General features: G+C 38.6%; 1 protein-coding gene across 4 annotated transcripts in view; it reads left to right on the plus strand.

Annotated features, from left to right (window-relative positions):
- Positions 1-1,724: 1,724 nt before the first annotated feature.
- RB195_006909 (uncharacterized protein) overlaps positions 1,725-19,432 on the plus strand; it is a gene marked incomplete at both ends in the record, with an annotated part of 56,584 nt that continues 38,876 nt past the window's right edge. For all 4 annotated transcript variants that reach the window (XM_064180253.1, XM_064180255.1, XM_064180254.1 and 1 more), the window contains 3 exons: positions 1,725-1,809; positions 7,772-7,886; positions 8,009-8,095. In XM_064180253.1, the coding sequence (XP_064037139.1) occupies positions 1,725-1,809; positions 7,772-7,886; positions 8,009-8,095 (287 nt within the window). The remainder of the gene's footprint in view (positions 1,810-7,771; positions 7,887-8,008; positions 8,096-19,432) is intronic.

The raw sequence follows: 19,432 nt of genomic DNA on the forward strand, positions 1-19,432 counted from the left end.
CCCCTATACCGTACACGCATTGCATATTTTTGAGCTGTTTCCTGCCAGAACTATTACCTCGTTTAGATTCCCAAAACATCACATGGCGCGAGTGTGGTTATTAGTTCTCCATTTTCAAGGTGAACAAAAAAAATAAACGGGGAAAAATACTTACAACACACTAGACTGCTCTTTAAAGACTAACCGAAGTTCTGCCCACGTAGCCAAAACAAAAATCCCTTGCTTCGGTAACCCATTGAATGCGTAAACAAAAACATTAGGTACCATGTACCTGGGCGGAAGTTATTTATGACTCAACCTCGTATATTCTTTATGTGTGATATGTACATTAGTAGCGGTTTTCCCCTCTAGAGAGCTGCTTCGACCCTAACGATTCCTGGAAGTCTTGAGGAGAGTAATTATCTTCATCTAGTAATTATTAATTATTACTATCTAGTAATTGAACGTAAGTAAAGTCATTAATCATTATTATCTAGTAATTAAATATCTTTTAATTTTAGTTTATTCACGCTCGAAATCCATGAAGGTTGCTGATTTTCTTGAGTTTTGTTCTTTTTGAAGACTTTAAATAATATATAAATATTAATAAGGAAGTGATAGTAATCATTTAATTAAATTAATAGTAATAATTAATTAGATAAACAGTAAATAATCATAATTAATAGCAATAAAAATAAGTTCCGCTTACCGATGTCTATCGAGAAGTTCTTGTTGGTTGTTCGCCGATGAGCACAGTTCTTAGTCATCTTTGATTCCTTCTGAACATTTCCGAACCTTTTCGTCCAATTCTTAGTCAACTCACCTCTTTTGTCTGAACCGGTTCCAGCCACACCTTTTCTACTTTTACCTCTATCTGCCTATGTAAATAGAAGAATACCAAAATTAGTGTTGCTATTAGTCCTCAGTAATCCTGAATTTTTTTGCATTTGGCGTCAACTCCTCGAAGTTTCCGAACTCTCCTTTTTGAACCCCTTTATAGTTGTCCAGGTCCCTTTTTTTCAAATTTTACCTTTCTAGACTCTTTCCTGATACTTATTTCTTAACTTTTCGTAACTTTTCTTTCTTTTTTCCAAAATATGAGTGACTCCGGAGAATTTTTGTAGAACAAAGAAAAAATGACTTTAAAAACAACATACATAACAAAAACTTTAAAAATAAAACTATAAAAATAACATAACAATAAAATAAATGAAAATACATTTAGTAAACCGTGTTGAGAGAATCAAAAATAGCGATCGGATGAGCTTTCCCCGTTGGACGCTCAGCTCGATTTAGCTTCACTGTCATGATTTCCTTTGCCACTGATTAGCTCAGGGCAAATTTTTGCTCAGGTTCAAATTTCCCCGATTTTTCTGTCTTCTCTGGACCCTTTAAGGCGGAACAAGTTTTGAATAGCAATTACCAAGTTGTACTGAAAAGGTAGTTTTTCCATGTTGGAATCGAAGAAGCCTTCTATTTGTCTGTTTTGTTGCAAAATTTGTGATGTAGAAGACTGTAGTCCTTCTGAACGTATTCAATAATTCCTTCATATTCCGTATAACTTCCAATATTTTCTTGATTTTTTATCCGAAACACTGAACTACATTTTTATTAGTCCTTCTCCTGAATCACATCCAAGTTACTCATACCCTCTCGTTTCGTTTTTTTTTCGTCACGTTGCGATTATTGTTTTTGTGGTTTTTTTCCTCCCACTCATTCCGATTACCTCATTGCAGGTGTCGGCGATGTCGCGTAAGTCGTCGCCGTCGCTGCCGGAACGGGTCAGCGTGTCGAGACTCATCTTTTCTCGGCAGGCGGACAGTGAAAAAGGTAAGAGTCTTCTCTTTAAGTTGTGCAGTTTCTCAGCTTCCAGCCTGCACGGGAGAGCTTGAATTAGCGGTTACTGCAGCGATAATTATTGTTTGCTGGACCACTCAGCGCAAGGACATAATCACTGCAGGAGGCGACGTATACGACTGAACAACGGTACCAATTACTTCAGCGTGAATCGTTCGCTTCACGAGAACTGAATTTCTCGACAATGTGCGGATCCCTGTGTCCTAAATGTCCAAAAAGGAATTATTCGTGGAAAAAAACGAACACGTTCTACGTAACACTTCCACTGGAAGTGATTCAAACGAAAGTTATGCTCTGCATAAAAATTAATTCAGCTTTGATCCTGATGGCACTATTCTGGAAGGAAAAATCAGTAAAATCTAAAGCTCATTCACAATTTTTAGTCCACTCTTAAAAAATTTGCTGCACAACTGATCCTGGAACGGTTTACTGTACGGTAAAGCGCTTACGAAAAATTGATCGATAATAAATGTACTGTAAATGCCATAAGATCTACCATCGGTACACGCGCAGAAAGAAATGCTGGAAGAAAAGAAATGGTTGGTGACTCCTCAACATTAGAGCTTCTTTAATTTGGAAAAAAATTTGGAACTAATTGTTCGCTCCACATTTCTCCGAGAATCTAAACTAATATTTTATTGCTACGCACTTGTTGAGTGCAGATGTTGGGCCATTGCCTTAGTGCAGCCAATTTTTCCTTTCCGGAAATTTTTCCAGCTCCTTTTTTCTAGCCTTGGTCTTAAATAGTCATTCTGCTGCTCTGCTTCCCGATAAGGTCACGATACCAACAAAAATAATAATTTTTTTTTAATTCCAGTTCTTAAGCGAATTATCCTTGCAATCCTTTTACACTTCATTAACATTTTAATGACGGTATAACATTTTATTGTAATGAAAATAGATTCAATATTGCGACCGTGAAAGATTTTTGCTGCCTCGCGTCGTCACAGGTGTATTTCTGAAAAGAAACGAGAGGTTTTGTTGGTAGCGGAGAAAACGGCGAAGGTAAAAGGAGTGCTCTGGGTGATTATGTGCGTTTAACGACAAAAACACGAAAAATTCACCTCAAAACTCTTTGGATACCTCAACGCTCACTTTGTCTGACCAATCTGGATCATTTTTGGGTTGTATTTTTTCTTTTGAGATTTTCAAAGCGTTCTTATTGATCTGGTTATTTTCAACCTATGAAACACTTTCAGTAGATAAATAAATAGATAAATAAATAAATAATTGGTCATTTATTCGTAGCATGTTGCAGTGTCGAATCTCAAGCAGCAGGTCCGCTTACTAAGCGCTACAATATTTCGACCTTTCTGGATGACGATCCTCAGCGCCTTATTATTTCACAATAAATTGGTTGCAAACGGCCATTCCTGAATACTCTATCTACGATTTTCAACAAATCTCGGCATGGTGATTATTCAGTTTCTGTATTCCTATGTTGTATGTTCCTGGACACCTGGAAATTATAATTCTTAAGTCCGTGGCTAACGTTTCGTCCAGTTCGCCTTCTTCAAACCCGGAAAGAGTGAAATCGAGAGTGATTTATCAACTACAACATGAATTTCCTGATTGAAGGATGGAAGGATGAAATGTCTGGTATTAATCAATCCGCGTGGGATGCGCCACCACGTCCACTCCATTTCAGGATCATTTGAGGTTCACGAAAGCGAAACTAGCCCGATGTGTCAAGTCAGTGTTTTCTTCCTCCCAGACAAGTCTGGTACCAATTTATCGACCCCGGAGGGATGAAAGGCTTGGTGAGCACTAGAGCGGACTCGAACCTCCGATCGATCGTGCAGTCACAACGGAATCTCTCACCGACTGCGCTACACCGTCCCCGAATTTCCTCAACAGCCTCTTTATAGTGAACAGCACTCTAAAATAGTTCATAGCGTTGTTAGGGGTGTAGCGGTGTTGCTTAGAGGTTCGACTCCGCCTAATCGATGGATCGAAGCTGCCCTAGGCCAACTAACCATTCCATTGTTTTAATCTCGATAAGTTGGTACCAGATGGTACTCCAGAAGGGCAAAAACACTGACTTTATATACCAGTTCAGCCCTGCAACTCATTCCATAGGCCATTCTGTAGATTTGTGAATTTCAAATGATTCTGAATTGAAGTTGAATAGCGCATCCCAAGCGGATTGATTAACGTCAGGCACTTTACCCTTCATACCTCACCAATTTGCTGAGCGGAGGAAATTCTTGTTTTGATTTCTGCTCAGTGTCTCTAGGTGATTAAAATTAGCTAACTTGACCTCATACTCCCAGGCTCTCCGAGGAAAGACCATCCTTGTCCTGGTGGATGGTGTCCCTTAGGTTTAATTGTCACTTGGCCTCCTCCAAAAGCAATATAAGGCAGGAAATGTGATCGTGGAAATTTTCGAAGGATTTGCTTGAGCTTCAGGCGAGATTCATACTGATCTTTCTTTATCAAATAACAGTTAACGTTTTGGCGTTATTGCCCTCGTCAGAACCGGAAAAAGTCAAAAAAATCAGTGATTTATCCTCTCAAGCGCCTCATCACCTACAGAAAACATTCAAGCGATAGGCAACCTCAAAGGACAACACATCAGCGATTGCTTACCTCATTTGTTGAGCCTGGTAACGTAACTGACCACCACATACCTCAACTGTGAATCACAACGGTTTTCTCTACGGACCTGATGGCCCGCCCCATGGATCAGAACCCCCACAAATCTAACGTGGGACTAGTTTTGCTTGTGTTCGTTTGTCAATGCACTAATCCCTTCGTTTCATTATTAGGTCTGCTATAGATCCCAACATGTTCAAATAATCAGAAAAAGAGGCAGAAGCGGGGATCAGGAGGATCAGTAGGGGCTGCTGAAGAACTTCTTACGATTGCTCTCGAATAGGTAAAACATGGAGATCAAACAATCCGAGTTATTGTATCACCATGCCAAGGTTTTTTGAAAGTCGTACATGGAATCTGGGCTATTGTTAAGTAATCTGATCTTGGTTCCCTCATTGCTCTATAAATCTGCATATACAATCTCCATATAGTGGAAAAAAAATCAATCCGAGCAATTATTTGGTAGTTAAAAACCACATTTTTATCAGCACGAGCGCTTATCTTGTCTAAAGTATGGAAAACACACTGAATCAGTTACAAAAAATAAAATAGGCTGTTGAATAAGGATGATGAGGTTTCACCACTCTTCTTTACTCATTGTAAGTATCCTTTTTTGGGAATAAAACTACTTAAATAGTGCTCTGGCTATCATCCAACAGATCTCATTCAAGGAGTGGATGTTATGGAAGTAGGAAACATGGAGGATGAACATGGCCAACTTCAACATTTATTCAAAGTTTCTATTCTTTCTAACTTTCTTTTCTAATTTTTTTCAACTTGTATTCATTTGCTATCAGAAAGTTCCTTTTTTATGTCTATTTTCTTGTTTTTTAAGCCCACGCTTCTTTGGTGAGCGAAGGCTACGCGGAAGAAACATGTTGCTACTCTTTGACCCTCTCTGAACTAAGATTTACATCCAGGATTCCAGAGAACCAAAGGATGTTGAACCCTCCGCTACACAGCACTATTGGTACAGTATTATACCTGGCAACAAAAAAAATATCTTGAAGGTATAGGAATCAAAATTTGAAAAATCAGCCCTACCCAACCCTACTTTTATGGTTTCACAAAGTTTTCGTGGAGTCCTGGCAACATGAATTTACCGAACTTTCTCGAGAAAGCAATGACCTACCAGTTATTTATCAATCAGTTATCAACTACCGCATCATTGCTCCATCACTTCGTCGAAAAAAGTGCTACCAGAAGAAATGTTCCTTGCGAGCATCGCTGTAGACGCGAAATTGTCCCACATGTCCCAGTAGCTCTCTTCCTACTCTTGTAGTTGTATGACAAATTATAAAAAGACGAACTTGAGTCTTTTCATTCCACCACAAAAACGCAAAGCACTATTCTTCTTCGTGAAAAACTACAAAATTATCTAATAGGTTTAGGAATTAAAATTTTCTGCCGTAATGCTCTTACAGTATGGAACTCCTAGAATCGAGATTCAGAACTCCCTTCGGAGGAAAATTTTATATTGAGAGAAAATTTACGATTCACGAATTTACCCCATCGTAATATATCTTTCAGGTGACAATAACGGCCACGTGGCTGCTTTTAGCCGAAGCCATTATTCGAAGAAAAAAAACTCGCTTTTCATTGTGTTGTTAGGAGTAACGTAAACGTGCAGAAAATCCATCAAATGCTTTTTTTCCTCCCCAGATTCTATCGAGAGCAGCTCTTTGGAGAGTAATTCTTTAGATGTGCAGTATTTGGGGAAAAATAACGTTAGCTGTGTTAGTTTGTAACTGCATTTATTTTTTTGCAAAAAAAAACCGCTTAAACAAATAATGGGGGGGCGGTGCTGCTCTCTTCACGCGCATGCGGTTTAGTGCAACGTTAGAGAATACTGCATATGTACAAAAAAAATTAAATAAATAGAATGTAAATAAAAAAATTAATGAAATAAAATAAATAAAAATAAAATAAATAGAAGTATACCTAAAATACTACTGTGTGCATACTAAAAAAATCTTCTCATGACTCCAGAAAAAAAGGCTAGGCACACCGAGTAAAAGCTCGCGTCAAGCACCAAAATACAAAAATCCATCTTCCTAATGTTTGTAAAACTGGAAAAATCCTAATTTATAAGGATTAGTCATAAATAAGTTCCGTTTCGCTTCCCATACATTTATTCTGATGATGATTTCTTGCGATTGTGACGTAAAGAGTTTCTCTGCTAACTCTTTCTTTACTTGACATAGATTTTATTCCAATACTCACTTCAAAATATACCCATCGAAGTCTAAAGGGGACCCTCTTTGGTTCGTCTTTCAAGGTCACACCTCGTAGATCCGGAATTTGACAAAACAATTTCGAACCACCCAATCAGTTACGGCTTCTTCACCATACACGTTGCATATTTTTTGAGCCGTGGCCGCAACACTTTTACCTTATTTAAATTCCCTAAACAGCACATGGCGTAAATGTATTTTTTTGATTCTTCTTTTTCATAGTGAACAAAAAATTGAACGTAAGATGCAAAAAAGAAACACTAAAAACAAGAAACACTGGCCTAAAGACCAACCGAAGTTGTGCCCGTGTAGAAAACAAAAATCCCTTCTTTGGGTAAAGTACTCTATGCGTAAACAACAACAATAGGCACCATGATCCTAGGCGGAAGTTATTTATGGCTCAACCTAGTAGTTCAGCTATCGATTTCCATCCATATTCAACAATATGTACAGTCGCAAAAGTGATTTTAGAAAACGAGAACTCAAACGAGAACTGGGAAACTGAAGGAAAGCAGGAAAGAACAAAAGTGATTTCTTTATCGTCCACCGACATCTTTATAACGAAGATAAAGCATTCCAACGAAATAAAAAAGTTTTTTTTTATTCCTATGCATTTTTATCGGAATAGAAATGAATTTTATAGGAAATAATTTTATAAGGAAAAAAATTAATAGGAATAGGAATTTTCATAGGAATGTTTTCTTTCATTTTTCACTTATGAAATGCCCCGACGAAGACAAGAACAAACCGGATTAATAATAGCGAACGAAACGTCGAAGTTGAGTGAAAGAAAATAAGACAGATGAGGGACAACGAGGGAAAAAGGTAGAAAAGGTATTGCATTAACCTAACATGGCTTATAGGAATGATCCATACATTTGTTAAAATCCTATAGGACCCTGGGACTTCATATCAATCATCTAAAAACAAAGATTAGCTGACGATGTGCAAAGATGGCGTCGTCAGTTGTCTCGTTGTGGAAAAATCTAGTGATTTATGAGATGTAAATGTAAATAAATATGTATGTTTGTGATCAGTGACGGCATGTTTGATTCACGCAGTTGTGTAAATGTCAAAACGAAGAAACAGATTAAAAAGTGGTTCAGGATCCGAAGAGATCTCAAGAAGTCCGGAACGAATGCCATCGCCTACTTCAAGTGACCAACAACAGCAAACCCCCACTCGATCCAGGAGTCGTAAGCTGGCCGGCTTCGCTTCGAGGTGAGAGGGCGTTCTAATCATAATCATATCCTTGTCGCATAACTCCAATATCAGGAATAATTTGTTAGGGGAAATGTTTGTGCTCTACAGACATCCAGAACGTTCTTCTTCATCTTCTTCAGGTCAATACGTAAAAGTCAATGGCGGTTGTTCAAGCACAGAACATTCTTCGGCAGTCAACGAAGCAGCGTTAAGCAAAGCAATCAACTGTGAGTCCTTTAAACATTTCTTTTTTCTTCTATGCAGCTACTAGAGTTTTCCTCCGATCCTTCTGGACTGCTTGTAGATTTTATATCTTCCTAATCGCTTATTTTGCTGGTTATCTTGTTGTTTTCGGCTCTTTACCGCTTCCTCGTCCTACACAGAACAAAACAAGACCTCTGCCCACATACTGTTTTCTAATTACTAACTATTTAATACAGTTGTTTCCTCTAATTGGTTGATAATATTTGGTTAAACTCATACTGTCTGCTCCAGAATGTGTATTCCTCTTTTTTACAATACTGCATTTTCCTTACGGAGGGGTAGTGCTAGTTCCACTGGCTGTACAGATATGAGTTACAGTATACTATACTATACTCTATATGAGGAGATATCGTAGTGTTGTAACAGAGATTTCGTGATATCGTAACGTTAAATACTACCGTTATCGTTAAATTTGTTAATATCGTTAAATATTTTTATAATATTACTATGTTATGGGGCGGGTATAGTGTAGCGGTTAGAGGTTCCGCTTCCTGCACGATCGATCGGAAGTTTGAATCCACCCTAGTGCTCACCAAGCCTTTCATCCCTCCGGGGTCGATAAATTGGTACCGGACTTGTCTGGGAGGATAAAAGCACTGACTTGACACATCGGCCAGCCACCGCAAGTCATTGTAGAGGACAGTTACACGTTCGTAAACTCCAAACGATACTGAATTGAAGTGAACGTGGGGGCGGATCCCAAGCGGATTGATTAACGCCAGGCACATCATCCTTTATCCTCTATTGGGTTACTAATTAACTTTCAGTTTGTCATCACACTAATTAGCTAACTTTTCAAGTAACACCTTAAACGTTTCCCGCATTCGATAAAGCCTTTCTACAAAAATTTTACGGAAGAATAAATTAACCACGAATGTACTACGGTAATAACGTTCTTGGTCACTATATATGTACATAACATTTATAGACGACACAAAACAGAAACTACGTGATCTTCATCGAGAAATTCATAAAATTCATAATTTTCGCTCGTTACTTTGATTCTTTAATTAAATTTAGGTCTTAAGTTGTTTGATTCATGTGATTCATAGCCACTAGGTGATTACATGGAAAATTGAATTATCGTTCAATGGCAATTGTTCTGCGAAACATTTACAGCACCAATTACAGTATGACCGGCTGAGAGATTGCAATTTCCGTTCCACAATTTGCCTTTGCTTTTTGCCCAATAATTGTGGCTAGGCTTATCAGAGATTAACGGCTAATCATTCTACTATAATTTCTTCATTGTTGTTGTGCTAAAGTTTGAAAATACGCTTTTTTTTCCTCGCATAGAATTCTACTACAAAAATAATGAACAACACTTCTATTTAAAAGAAAAAAAAACTTTCATTCTGTCGATCGATATTATGTCGATAGTATTTTGAGTTAGCACTAGTTGTAGAAATAACTGTGCTAGTTCCTTATAAGGCGGTGGTTTTCCGGGGAAAAAACTCTAAAAAAAAAAAAAAAAACTTTTTCAACATGTTCAGAATTCGTCGGATGTAAGGTGTTATGCATGAGAACAGGAATGAGATCACAAGCGTTTCAAGCAAATCTCATCCGGAAAAGAAGTCCTGACCGTTTTGGCGAGCAGCTCGTTTCGTTCCCGATTCACGCGATAGAGCTGCTCTCGATAGAAGAATAAGTGATAAAACAATAAAACAGAAAGTGTTCAACTAGATGATTAGCCTAAATAGAATTACAAATGTAATGTCTTTTACTAAGAGTAGTTTCTAGAAGTAATCTACTGACATTTATCATATTTTCCTTACTCCATGTACTTAAGAAGTATAAAGAGCCACGTTCACCTAATCTCACGCTTCTATTCGTACCAGGCCAACAATACGCTTTGCATTTGTCTTTAAATAAGCATTCCAGCCTCCAAACATTCCCCTTTCCGATAAAATATAAGTACAACATTACCGAGGATTTCTATTACGGGTTTTTCCTTTTCCTTCAGGAGTAATTGCTTCCTGGTCTTACAAAAAGTTCCTTGAGAAACATAAATTTCCTGTCCTTTCGTCCAAAATTCCCTGAGAAATTATCGGAAACCTAGCAACGCTTCCTTCCTGCACTACTAGTTACATCCTTTTTTCGAAAAAAAAAATAAATATAGAGCTAAGACTAGTAACATTAGCCTCATACGATGTTCAGTCTCTCTTTCTTTCTTTCTTCCTCTCCTCTTCTCCCTTCCTCTCTCTTTCTCTCTCGCTCTCTTAGAACTTTACAATGCTTTTATGGTTACCCTCAAGGTATGTTTCCATCGTTTTTTTCTTCTAAGAGGCACAGTTTGAGGTTTATGAAATCCACCATAACTGACTTTAGCTCAAGCAACCGACAAACGTTCCGGGATAACACGGATAATCCGTCATTTCGCCGAGGTGTGTCATCCTTGGGCAGAACTGAACTCATAGTGTTTGATCTTCGGCCAGGACTACTGTAGAGTCTATTCATGGGTCGCCGCTATTCCATAATCCACGAAACCTTACGTCTTTATTGCAACTGCCTATCAACGGCCAGTGTTCGCGAATCTTCTTTCACATCACTTCCGTCCACAACTTCCTTTTCCCCTTCAAACTGTGGATTGTCGTGCTGTTGTAGCAAGCTATCCAGGTGTACCCTAAGTTTCATACCCAGTCTAAGCGCCGGTAGATCAGCATCATCTCTTCAAATGCTATGGGAAAATTCAACTTCCTCTAGTTAGGACTCGTTGTTAAAGAAAAAACCATTTCAAAAGATCGGCCCTGATTTATTCCACATTCAAAAAATTTCTTTATTCTATTATTTGTTTGGTTTTCTTTAATTTTTGCCTACATATTTCGGTGGATCTATTATCTTTGAGAAGAACATTCTTCACAAAAAGATGGTGGTGTTTATTTCATTTAAGTTTTTTGCTGAAAGATAGGATAATAGAGATTCATAGTATATCCCGGGGCGCGATTTGTGAAGAGCTTACTGTGGTTGATATGGAATAACCCAATAAAGTCTGTTTGAGACGAAAGAACTTTATTTCAGGGTGAAATAAATAAATGAGTTTCAAATCCAACTAACGCCGATTTGTTGGACTTTTTTTTACTTGCTTTTGCTTCACATAAAGAGTAAATCCTTAAAAGTTTAACGGACGAGTCGTTTTTCCGTGAATTTCTAAAGCAGAATTAAAAGTGTTTTGGTTAGAACAGTGATTCTCTACCAGAAGTAGCTCTGATGGAGCTCCAAGAGCTCTCTGATGGAGCTCCAAAAGTTTGAAAGGATAGATGAAACTGACCTCAGGGAAAACCTTTCTTTAATCCTATTCAAAAACTGTCTGAATTTTTTTTAAAGAGTTCAAGTTAAAAGTGTATGATGAAAATTTTAGACGTATAACTGAAACATTTTATGACTACTGGAACGACAGCCCTTCAGAAATTTACGTTTCTGCTTCTGTTCCTTACTCAAAACGATTCTTTCCTGTAATAAATTCGATAGGACCTAGGCAGACCTCAATTGCCTTGTCTTTACATAAGCGACTAATTTGAATCATACGGAATATGTAACGAATAGTTAAATTTTTTGGTTTTTTTGAAATTTGCCCTTTTCGTAATATGGCAATTCCTCGATAATAAACCCGGGATTATGCATGATGAATCGCGTGTTTTATAACTCCGCACAGATGCACACAAGGGAATTGCTTTTCAAAAGACAACCGAAAACACACTGCCAATCAAAAAGGAAAGGAAAAATATGGAACCACAGAAATACCACTGAGTTAGTATCGAAAACGCATCTTATCGAGATCTAATGGGCTTAAAATCGGGGACTATGGACAAATTAATATCTCCAACAGCTTGATATCCAGTTTCCTGGAAACTCAACTTAAAGTCGTTTGACATCACCTTCTACTGAGAATGTTAATGAAAACGAAGTTCTTGATGTGGAACAGACGGAATGAATTTTTCCGAATCATCGAACTGCGATTGCAAAACCGATGAACCGATGTTTGAACGTTTGTGTGACGTCGTCACAGATGCACTTTATCTTAACGAGCAAACGGACGTAATCCGTGCAAAATCCTATTTCCTTCGCAACAGTACTGTATCCCCTCGGGGGAATTTTCCGCAATGGCATAAATCCTTCTCACACGCATAAAGGTGTTGTTTCATATTCACTAAGCGGATTTGGTTCGAGTGAAATCGAAACCGGGAAAAGTTCCCCCAATATTCATGGTGGTCGTTTGGTTCTAATCGTAGATTACATTTTATGTTCGCGGTCATCTGCAACTCATCATTATTACTTCGCTTTCTGGCAATTTCGTGCTTTATGGAACACAATCCATGATCGCATAATGGGCCACGATTTCGATAGTAGTTTTATGGGAAAAAGTGTACTTGTGAGGAGGAATCGCCCTTATTTCTGGAAGTAAATAACTTAATCAATTATCAAAGGCCCTAAAATCAATCAAAAAAAAATAAAAATCAAATCTAAAATGTCAATCAATGGCCCTAAAATTTAAGCATTAGTCTTATAGGATCTATGACATGTGAGCTAAAGTTACTAAGCGAGAAAAAAGGAGCATAGAGCTTCCAGGATTAAGAGCGCCGTTGAGTGGTCCCTCCAGCTACATTTTCCCCGCTTTGTTTCTAAGTTATGGTGGCACATAATTGGCGTCGCTTCAAAAATTTCCGCTGCATTCACCAGTTTTATTTATTTACCGTTTCTTGGAATTTCTCCATGATGTCCTGAATATGTCCAACCGCTTGAATACCATATGTCTGACGCATTTCTATGCTATGCTCTGTCTACAATCTATTATTTCTATGCTTGAAACAGTCTTCCTCTTCCCTCAGCGCTGTTTCAGTCGAACGCGCGCTGTGCTCACTCGGTTGAACACAACTCAGAGCTGAACGCAGGCTATAGAAGAACAAATTCGTTTTAGTGCGACATTTTTTGCTCAGAGCACTTTTCCACGGCATAACGCTGAAACTCGTATGGTATTCCATTCGAATCAGCATACTCTAGCGCATGGTTGTGTTCCTCCATTTATTTTTCAGTCACACGAGAGCAATACGGAAAAGATTCCCATTGTTCATTGTTTTTCACGGTTATTTTCTTCAGCGAGATCTCTACTTCCTGCAAATAACTCCTTGCCTGATCTAGGATACATTCTCAAAGGCATCACCCCACGAATCTGAGGTGGTGCAGATTTCAGGTGGAGTATTCTTATACGGGTTTGTAGATTATGGAGAGAAGAGTGATTCCGTCCATTTCTTTCTAATTGCTGTAAAAAACGGTCCGGAAGATTCGGCACCGCAGAAGGCTGGCGCGCTCCACTCGAGCTCCTTGTAGAAAATAATGCGTCAGAACGCCCGAAGCCGTATCTTCCGGGCCGTTTTTTACGGCAGTTAGGAAGAAACAGATGGAATCACTCCCTCCATAATCTACTATCCCGTATACGAATACTCCACCTGAAATCCGTACCACCTCAGATTCCTGGAGTGATATAAGTAAGTGTCCTTTAAGCAAGTGTGTAGTACATGATCTGTGATAACTGGCTGCACTCACGGAAAAAATGAGTTCCTCATTTAGGAAAAAAAAGCATCAGCTACTCACTTTCACATTAATTTTGTTGAGTTCCATAAGCGTAGAGAACAAAGCTCTCATAATTTTTTCGTGATTTCTACAACTTCTCATTACTGTCGTCGTCTAACTCCACTTCCAGTTATGGATAGTTTGCTAGTTATTTTTCACTTTATTAATAGTATTTTCGATGAAATTATAAAATAAGAATTTTTGCTTCGAGTGTTTATAGACTTGAGAAAATTTCATGAAATATTCGTAGGGTTAATGATTAAGTTGTGAGCTTTTATTCAGAAAAAGCCAAAAATCTACATGAAAATGAAAAGTGTTGCCAAAATGTTGGATGTTTCTAAGTAGAGAATCTCTCTATTCAGCATTTGTGTTACTTTTTTTTGGTTCCATTGATTCCGGTTTTTTTTTTGGATCATTAATTTGCGGTGTCCTGTGGAAATAGAACGAAGCATTTTCAATACAATTGTGTTCTGAATTTAATCGAGGAAATAAAGCCGTTGAGGCTGAAATTCGTGAAGTGCATAGAGGAGGAACAGTATTTGAAGTAACTCAACGCTGGTGGACTTAGCGCTCCAAAAATTTGGATTCTGACCTCAAAAGTAGATGAAAGTTCGATCAGCAAATTGTTGTGAGTTTGAGGGAAGTTCTGTTCTTTCGAGCATTTTTTTAAGATTAAACCTACAACAAGCTAATTAAGCTAATTAAGCCTACTCACCCTTACTGTTCCACCCATCGCCCCCAATAACTTTCTCCCAAAGTTCAATAGGTTTCTGCGATACCTCACGGTCTTTTCCATATTTCTTTTTTGCTTATTTTCCATGTTTTTTTCATGGTTTTTTTGGTTTTTTGTGTTCTCGAGTCTTTATCCCTCGTTCGATGTGTTCCATACACAGCGAAACATTTTCGAGCAGCACCGCTGGCTTTAACATCTCGATTAAATGCAAAAAACAATTGAAGTTGAGGAAAAAGCTCAGTTTTATCCTGTAGATACTATATTTTAATGATCTGAAGAAACAAGGATCAGAAAGGTTGGAAAAGTCGCAGTACATTCCTCGCAAAGAGCTGTTAATTCTCTATCAAATATTACGTAGGATTTGACTAACTGCTACTTCGGATTTTTATGAACACTAAACATTTTTATGAACTTAAGTTTGAAAAAAAACGCTCACGACTTATTTCTCAACCCAATACTTGTGCTCAACGAATTCTCTGGTTTTGATGATAACACGATCTCTAGACCCACCGAAATAACTGCAGAGTTTCAAACGAGCTGCACCAACAAAAACCATAGAAAATCCTATGATCGCTTCCCAAAGCTCGAACTTCATACGAATTCATCTATTTTATTAACGACAATACTGAGTGTTATTGGGTGGAATTTCATCTTCAGATTTATTTTCATCTCGTTTCACTTCCGTTTCAATTCGGAACACACAATAGCAGCGGCGATGATTTTTGAGTTGTTTTTGAGAAGGCCGTCGCAAATAATGAGTTAAAAGCGAAGTCGCTTGATTGAAATCATCCGTGTTGCCATTGATGAGTGCATGCTCGTAATTTCACGCTTTGCTCTTGTTTGGAGCTGTGCCGCTGTCGCTTTCAATTACCGAGATCCTTCGCTGCTCCTCCGGTACAGCACGTCGTTGCAAACCGGTACTACTCAGTCGTGGATATCGTAGACTCGTTCAAGGGAAAGGGGCAGAGCGAAAGGTTCGAAGGCATCACCCCAGCGAATTCGGCGTGTTATGGATCTTCGTTGGAGATTATGTCGGGTGGTAGAATGTGTATGCAGGGGTGAGTCCGCTTATTTTCCTTGTATCCCCGTAAGTAGACGATTCGGGAACGCTGTCTCTTACGACGTTCTCTATTGCAACGTGCCACCCTAGCGCCCCGCCCCGTCTGCGATTCGTCGAAAACCCATTCGGACGCCCCGATAGGCAGTTCATTTCATTCGACGAATCGCAGCTGAGGGCGGGGTGCAAGAGTCGCGTGTTGCAATAGAGGACGTCAAAATAGAGAAAATAAATGGAAATGAATAAAACGTCGAAATAAATAGAGGAATCGGATTACGAAGCCGTTGTTTACAGTGATGCAGGGAGACATGGAGCGGAACCTTCCCTGTATACATAATCAGCGACCCGATATAGGTATACTCCAACGAAAATCGGTACCACGCCAGATTCCTGGAGTGATGCCTTTAAGAAAACTGTTTCATCTGCAGGGTCAATAGCTCGATGGCAACCAAAACCCTTATTCTTCCTTGGTCGATAAATTGATGCTAGATTTGTGTGGTAGAACAGCGACATATCACGTCGCTTGACCGAATAGAAAAGACGTTTCACATTCTGCAGAGAACACATAATCTCAGCCACCAAAATTGAATTGTGCAAATTTTGCAGTAAAGAATCCCTGGCCGGATTGAATTACAGCACCGGATTCTCTTGGGAAGGGCAGCCGTTTCGATTCCTCCTCGCCTTGATCAGCACTGTGCAAATTGCGATGCTGCTCATTGAGCTCCAAACAGTTTCTATGGTTTCGATGGATATATAGGTTTCCTCCTCTCATTACTGCAAGTTTTTGCTAACTGACATGATTATTTTTTTTCTTTCAAGAATATCATTAAAATCACGGAAGTATTCTTTACTCAGGTATTTACTCAGGTTGTTATTCTTCTTCTTCTACCCTCCTCAAAAACGTTGAAATTCCATCTACAGGAAATTGGCATTCGTTTCCAGACTCAATATATCATATTTCACAAGAAAAAAAAATGATTTTGAGGATAGCCAGGAAATGTTTATTGTTTTCGTTTACCTTTATTGGTTGTAGAATCCCATACACCTTTTTCTTGAAATATTCTGCACATTTTCTTGGAAGTTTTTGAAAACATTGATTCTCTAATGGTCTCTCGAATTAACTGGTCATAAATATTCTTGGATAATCGTTTAAGGATAACGATTGTTGGACTCTTCTATACATTTTTTATTAAATCCTTCGAAATACTTTTAAAGGAACTAATAAAAAATTCTAAAAAAGTTTTTATAAATCAAATAAATAAAATAATAAATATTAATTATATTCTATAAATTAAAATCTATAAAACTAAAATCCCCTTTCTGTGTCAGATACGGTTCAAAGCCTATTTCAAAGCTCCTTCTGCTAAGAGGACCTCTTTCTTTCTTCCTCTTTTCTAACGAGAAGTGAAAGTCACCTGCATTGCCAAAAAAAAAACAAGGAAAAACAGGGCCGGATGATATTCCGCTTTTCATTTTTAGAAGAAGGAACAATTTTATTTTTACGCTTGTCTACTACTGGGCCATTAGATGGAAACGTTAGGCCGTTATAGAAACGTGAGAAATCTCGGAAGAGATCTTTTTTTCCAACGTCAGAACGTCACAAAAGGATAGCATTCACTTCTACTAGTTAAGTTCAAGCCGTGTTGGCGAACTGTTCGCAGGTTTCAAAGATCGTTAACTTTCTGGATGACTCACTGACAAATCCCCATATTTTCAGTATGGATAGCTCCGAATCTTAATTCTTTCTTTTAATTCTGAAGCTGTAAATTTCCGCATCAATAGGACCATTTACTTTTCTCCAGTATCCCGTATTTTTAATTATTTGAACCTTTTATGGATACACATAGCGTCATCCATTTCTTTTATTTCCAAGCGATTCCAAGAAATTGCATAATGATTGCCCAGGGGAAATTGCTTTGATGAAAACGTTGCAAAAACAACAAATGAAAGAAGCTATCCTTCAATGAATAATAAGTGTTTACAGACGGTTCAAACAACACTTTTGCATAAATTTTCGTAAAATAAGAGCCTTTTCCTGAAACATTTCCTTTTTTCCTGAAACATGTGATCGTTTTTGAAACATTTCCTGAAACATGTGATCCTTTTTGAAATTTCGGCAGATAAAATTCTCAGATAATTTTTCTCTACGTTTTCTAGACAGCTAAATGAAGTGTCATTAATGCTTCTAACCCTCGTATTTAGCTCTCATCCAGAAACTCGATTATGGAGAGTGGAGAGAATGCGCTACCGCTCGTCAATTCACTTCTTTTATTAGGTTTTTAGCTTCGCATCTCCATAGCATATTGTTTTCAGCTCCGCAAGGCGCACCTGCGCCTCAAACGCATTGGACTTTAACAATCCAGCTCCTCCCCTCCTCTCATTTAAGGCTCTCAGCAATTTTTTTTTTCATTTTAGTCTTCCTTTAGCATCGCGACACCGACTACATAACGCGAAACTCGAAAACGCGGTTAGGATCGCGAATGTCCTCTCGCGATCCTAACCGCAACGCTCCACCGCGCGCCCCTTTGAGTGCAGCCGCTTGTGCAACTGAACCGTGCTTCATGTCGTTTTGACCCTACTATACAGATCCTATTTTCGACCTGATTACTTTAAGGAACTGCTAGATGAATTGTGATATGATCACAGTTTCTTTGTTGCTAGTGTTGCCTGCTGTTCTCAATTAAAGAAAGGAAAAAACCACTGACAACATAAGAACTGCGATCGTAAACTATACTAAGTGTATTAGTTCCTTCAAGAGCTCCTGCCAAGCAAATTCAGCGAATTGGACCCGGGAAACGTCTGTCGTTCTTATTTGACCCTTCGCAAATTTTAGTGAAGTGCGTTTGTTAGTGTGCATGTTTTTCTGTGCGTCTGTTCACTTCAAAGCTCGCTGTTGTACGGACCAATTTAGGCCAAACTCTGCGTTCCTGCACTTTGGGATGATGTGTAGAAACTATCGAAAAAAGTGAAAACTCACTGCAATCACTGATAGACAATTTGCCTATGCAGAACCTTATCGATTTTCCATGTGCGAGGAATAATGCCGAGAATTGTACATACATTTTTGACAAGAATTGTTGATTAATCAAATAATGATAGTTGTAGGATATCAAAAAGTTCGACTTTCAATGAACCTCGGCTTAGTAAGATAATTTTAATAAGATAATGATTGTATTAACATTACAATAATATTGAAGAAGTTGTGCACGAGGTTATTAAATAGTTTTATTGGCTAGCGCATCGGTTGAAATCCCCTTCTTCGGAGCCTGAAATGGTCAATTCAATTCACAATCTAAACGACCAAATCCCTTCACAACTAAACAGACAAACTCTAAGCCTACTTTTTCAACCACTGACGTAGCGAACGCTCACCGACTGGATCCGAGACGGCTAGCAGAGCCCGCTTACCGATCACGAGAGCGAATGGTTCGAATGTCTTATTGGAATCAGAAGAGCCGTCCAAGACATGGTGCGAGCTCCCGCGCTATCTAGAGATATTCGCCCTTGTGGTTCATTTTAGGGTTTTTGGGTTTGGCTGAAATGCCTCTAACAATTTTCGAGCCCACGTTTTAGATTCCTACACCAAGATTTCAACACAGATTTCAAAATTGGCTCCGCTGTGTTTTTGTGTTCTATGAGCGCGTAGGAGTGTGCAGTGTGTACGGGAGCTATGTAAGTCTGCTCTCTTCGATCACCGTCTAATTGCATCTGCTCATTCCATCAGAGGTGTAAAGAAAGCAAAGAGATACCTTATTTGTGCCTCTACTGCAATATCTTTAGATGATCCGGAAATTAGATTGCACAACTTAGTGGGCTGGCTATGAGGCAGAGATTGGCTCCCGCCTTACCTATTTCCTTTATGGCCACCTGGAATTTCATCCCTCTGCTACTACTTTCGATAAATCGACGATTGCTTTATCATCTGTGCAACGCAAGAGACGA

Source organism: Necator americanus, chromosome I (genome assembly GCF_031761385.1).
Source record: "Necator americanus strain Aroian chromosome I, whole genome shotgun sequence".
Classification (NCBI taxonomy): domain Eukaryota; kingdom Metazoa; phylum Nematoda; class Chromadorea; order Rhabditida; family Ancylostomatidae; genus Necator; species Necator americanus.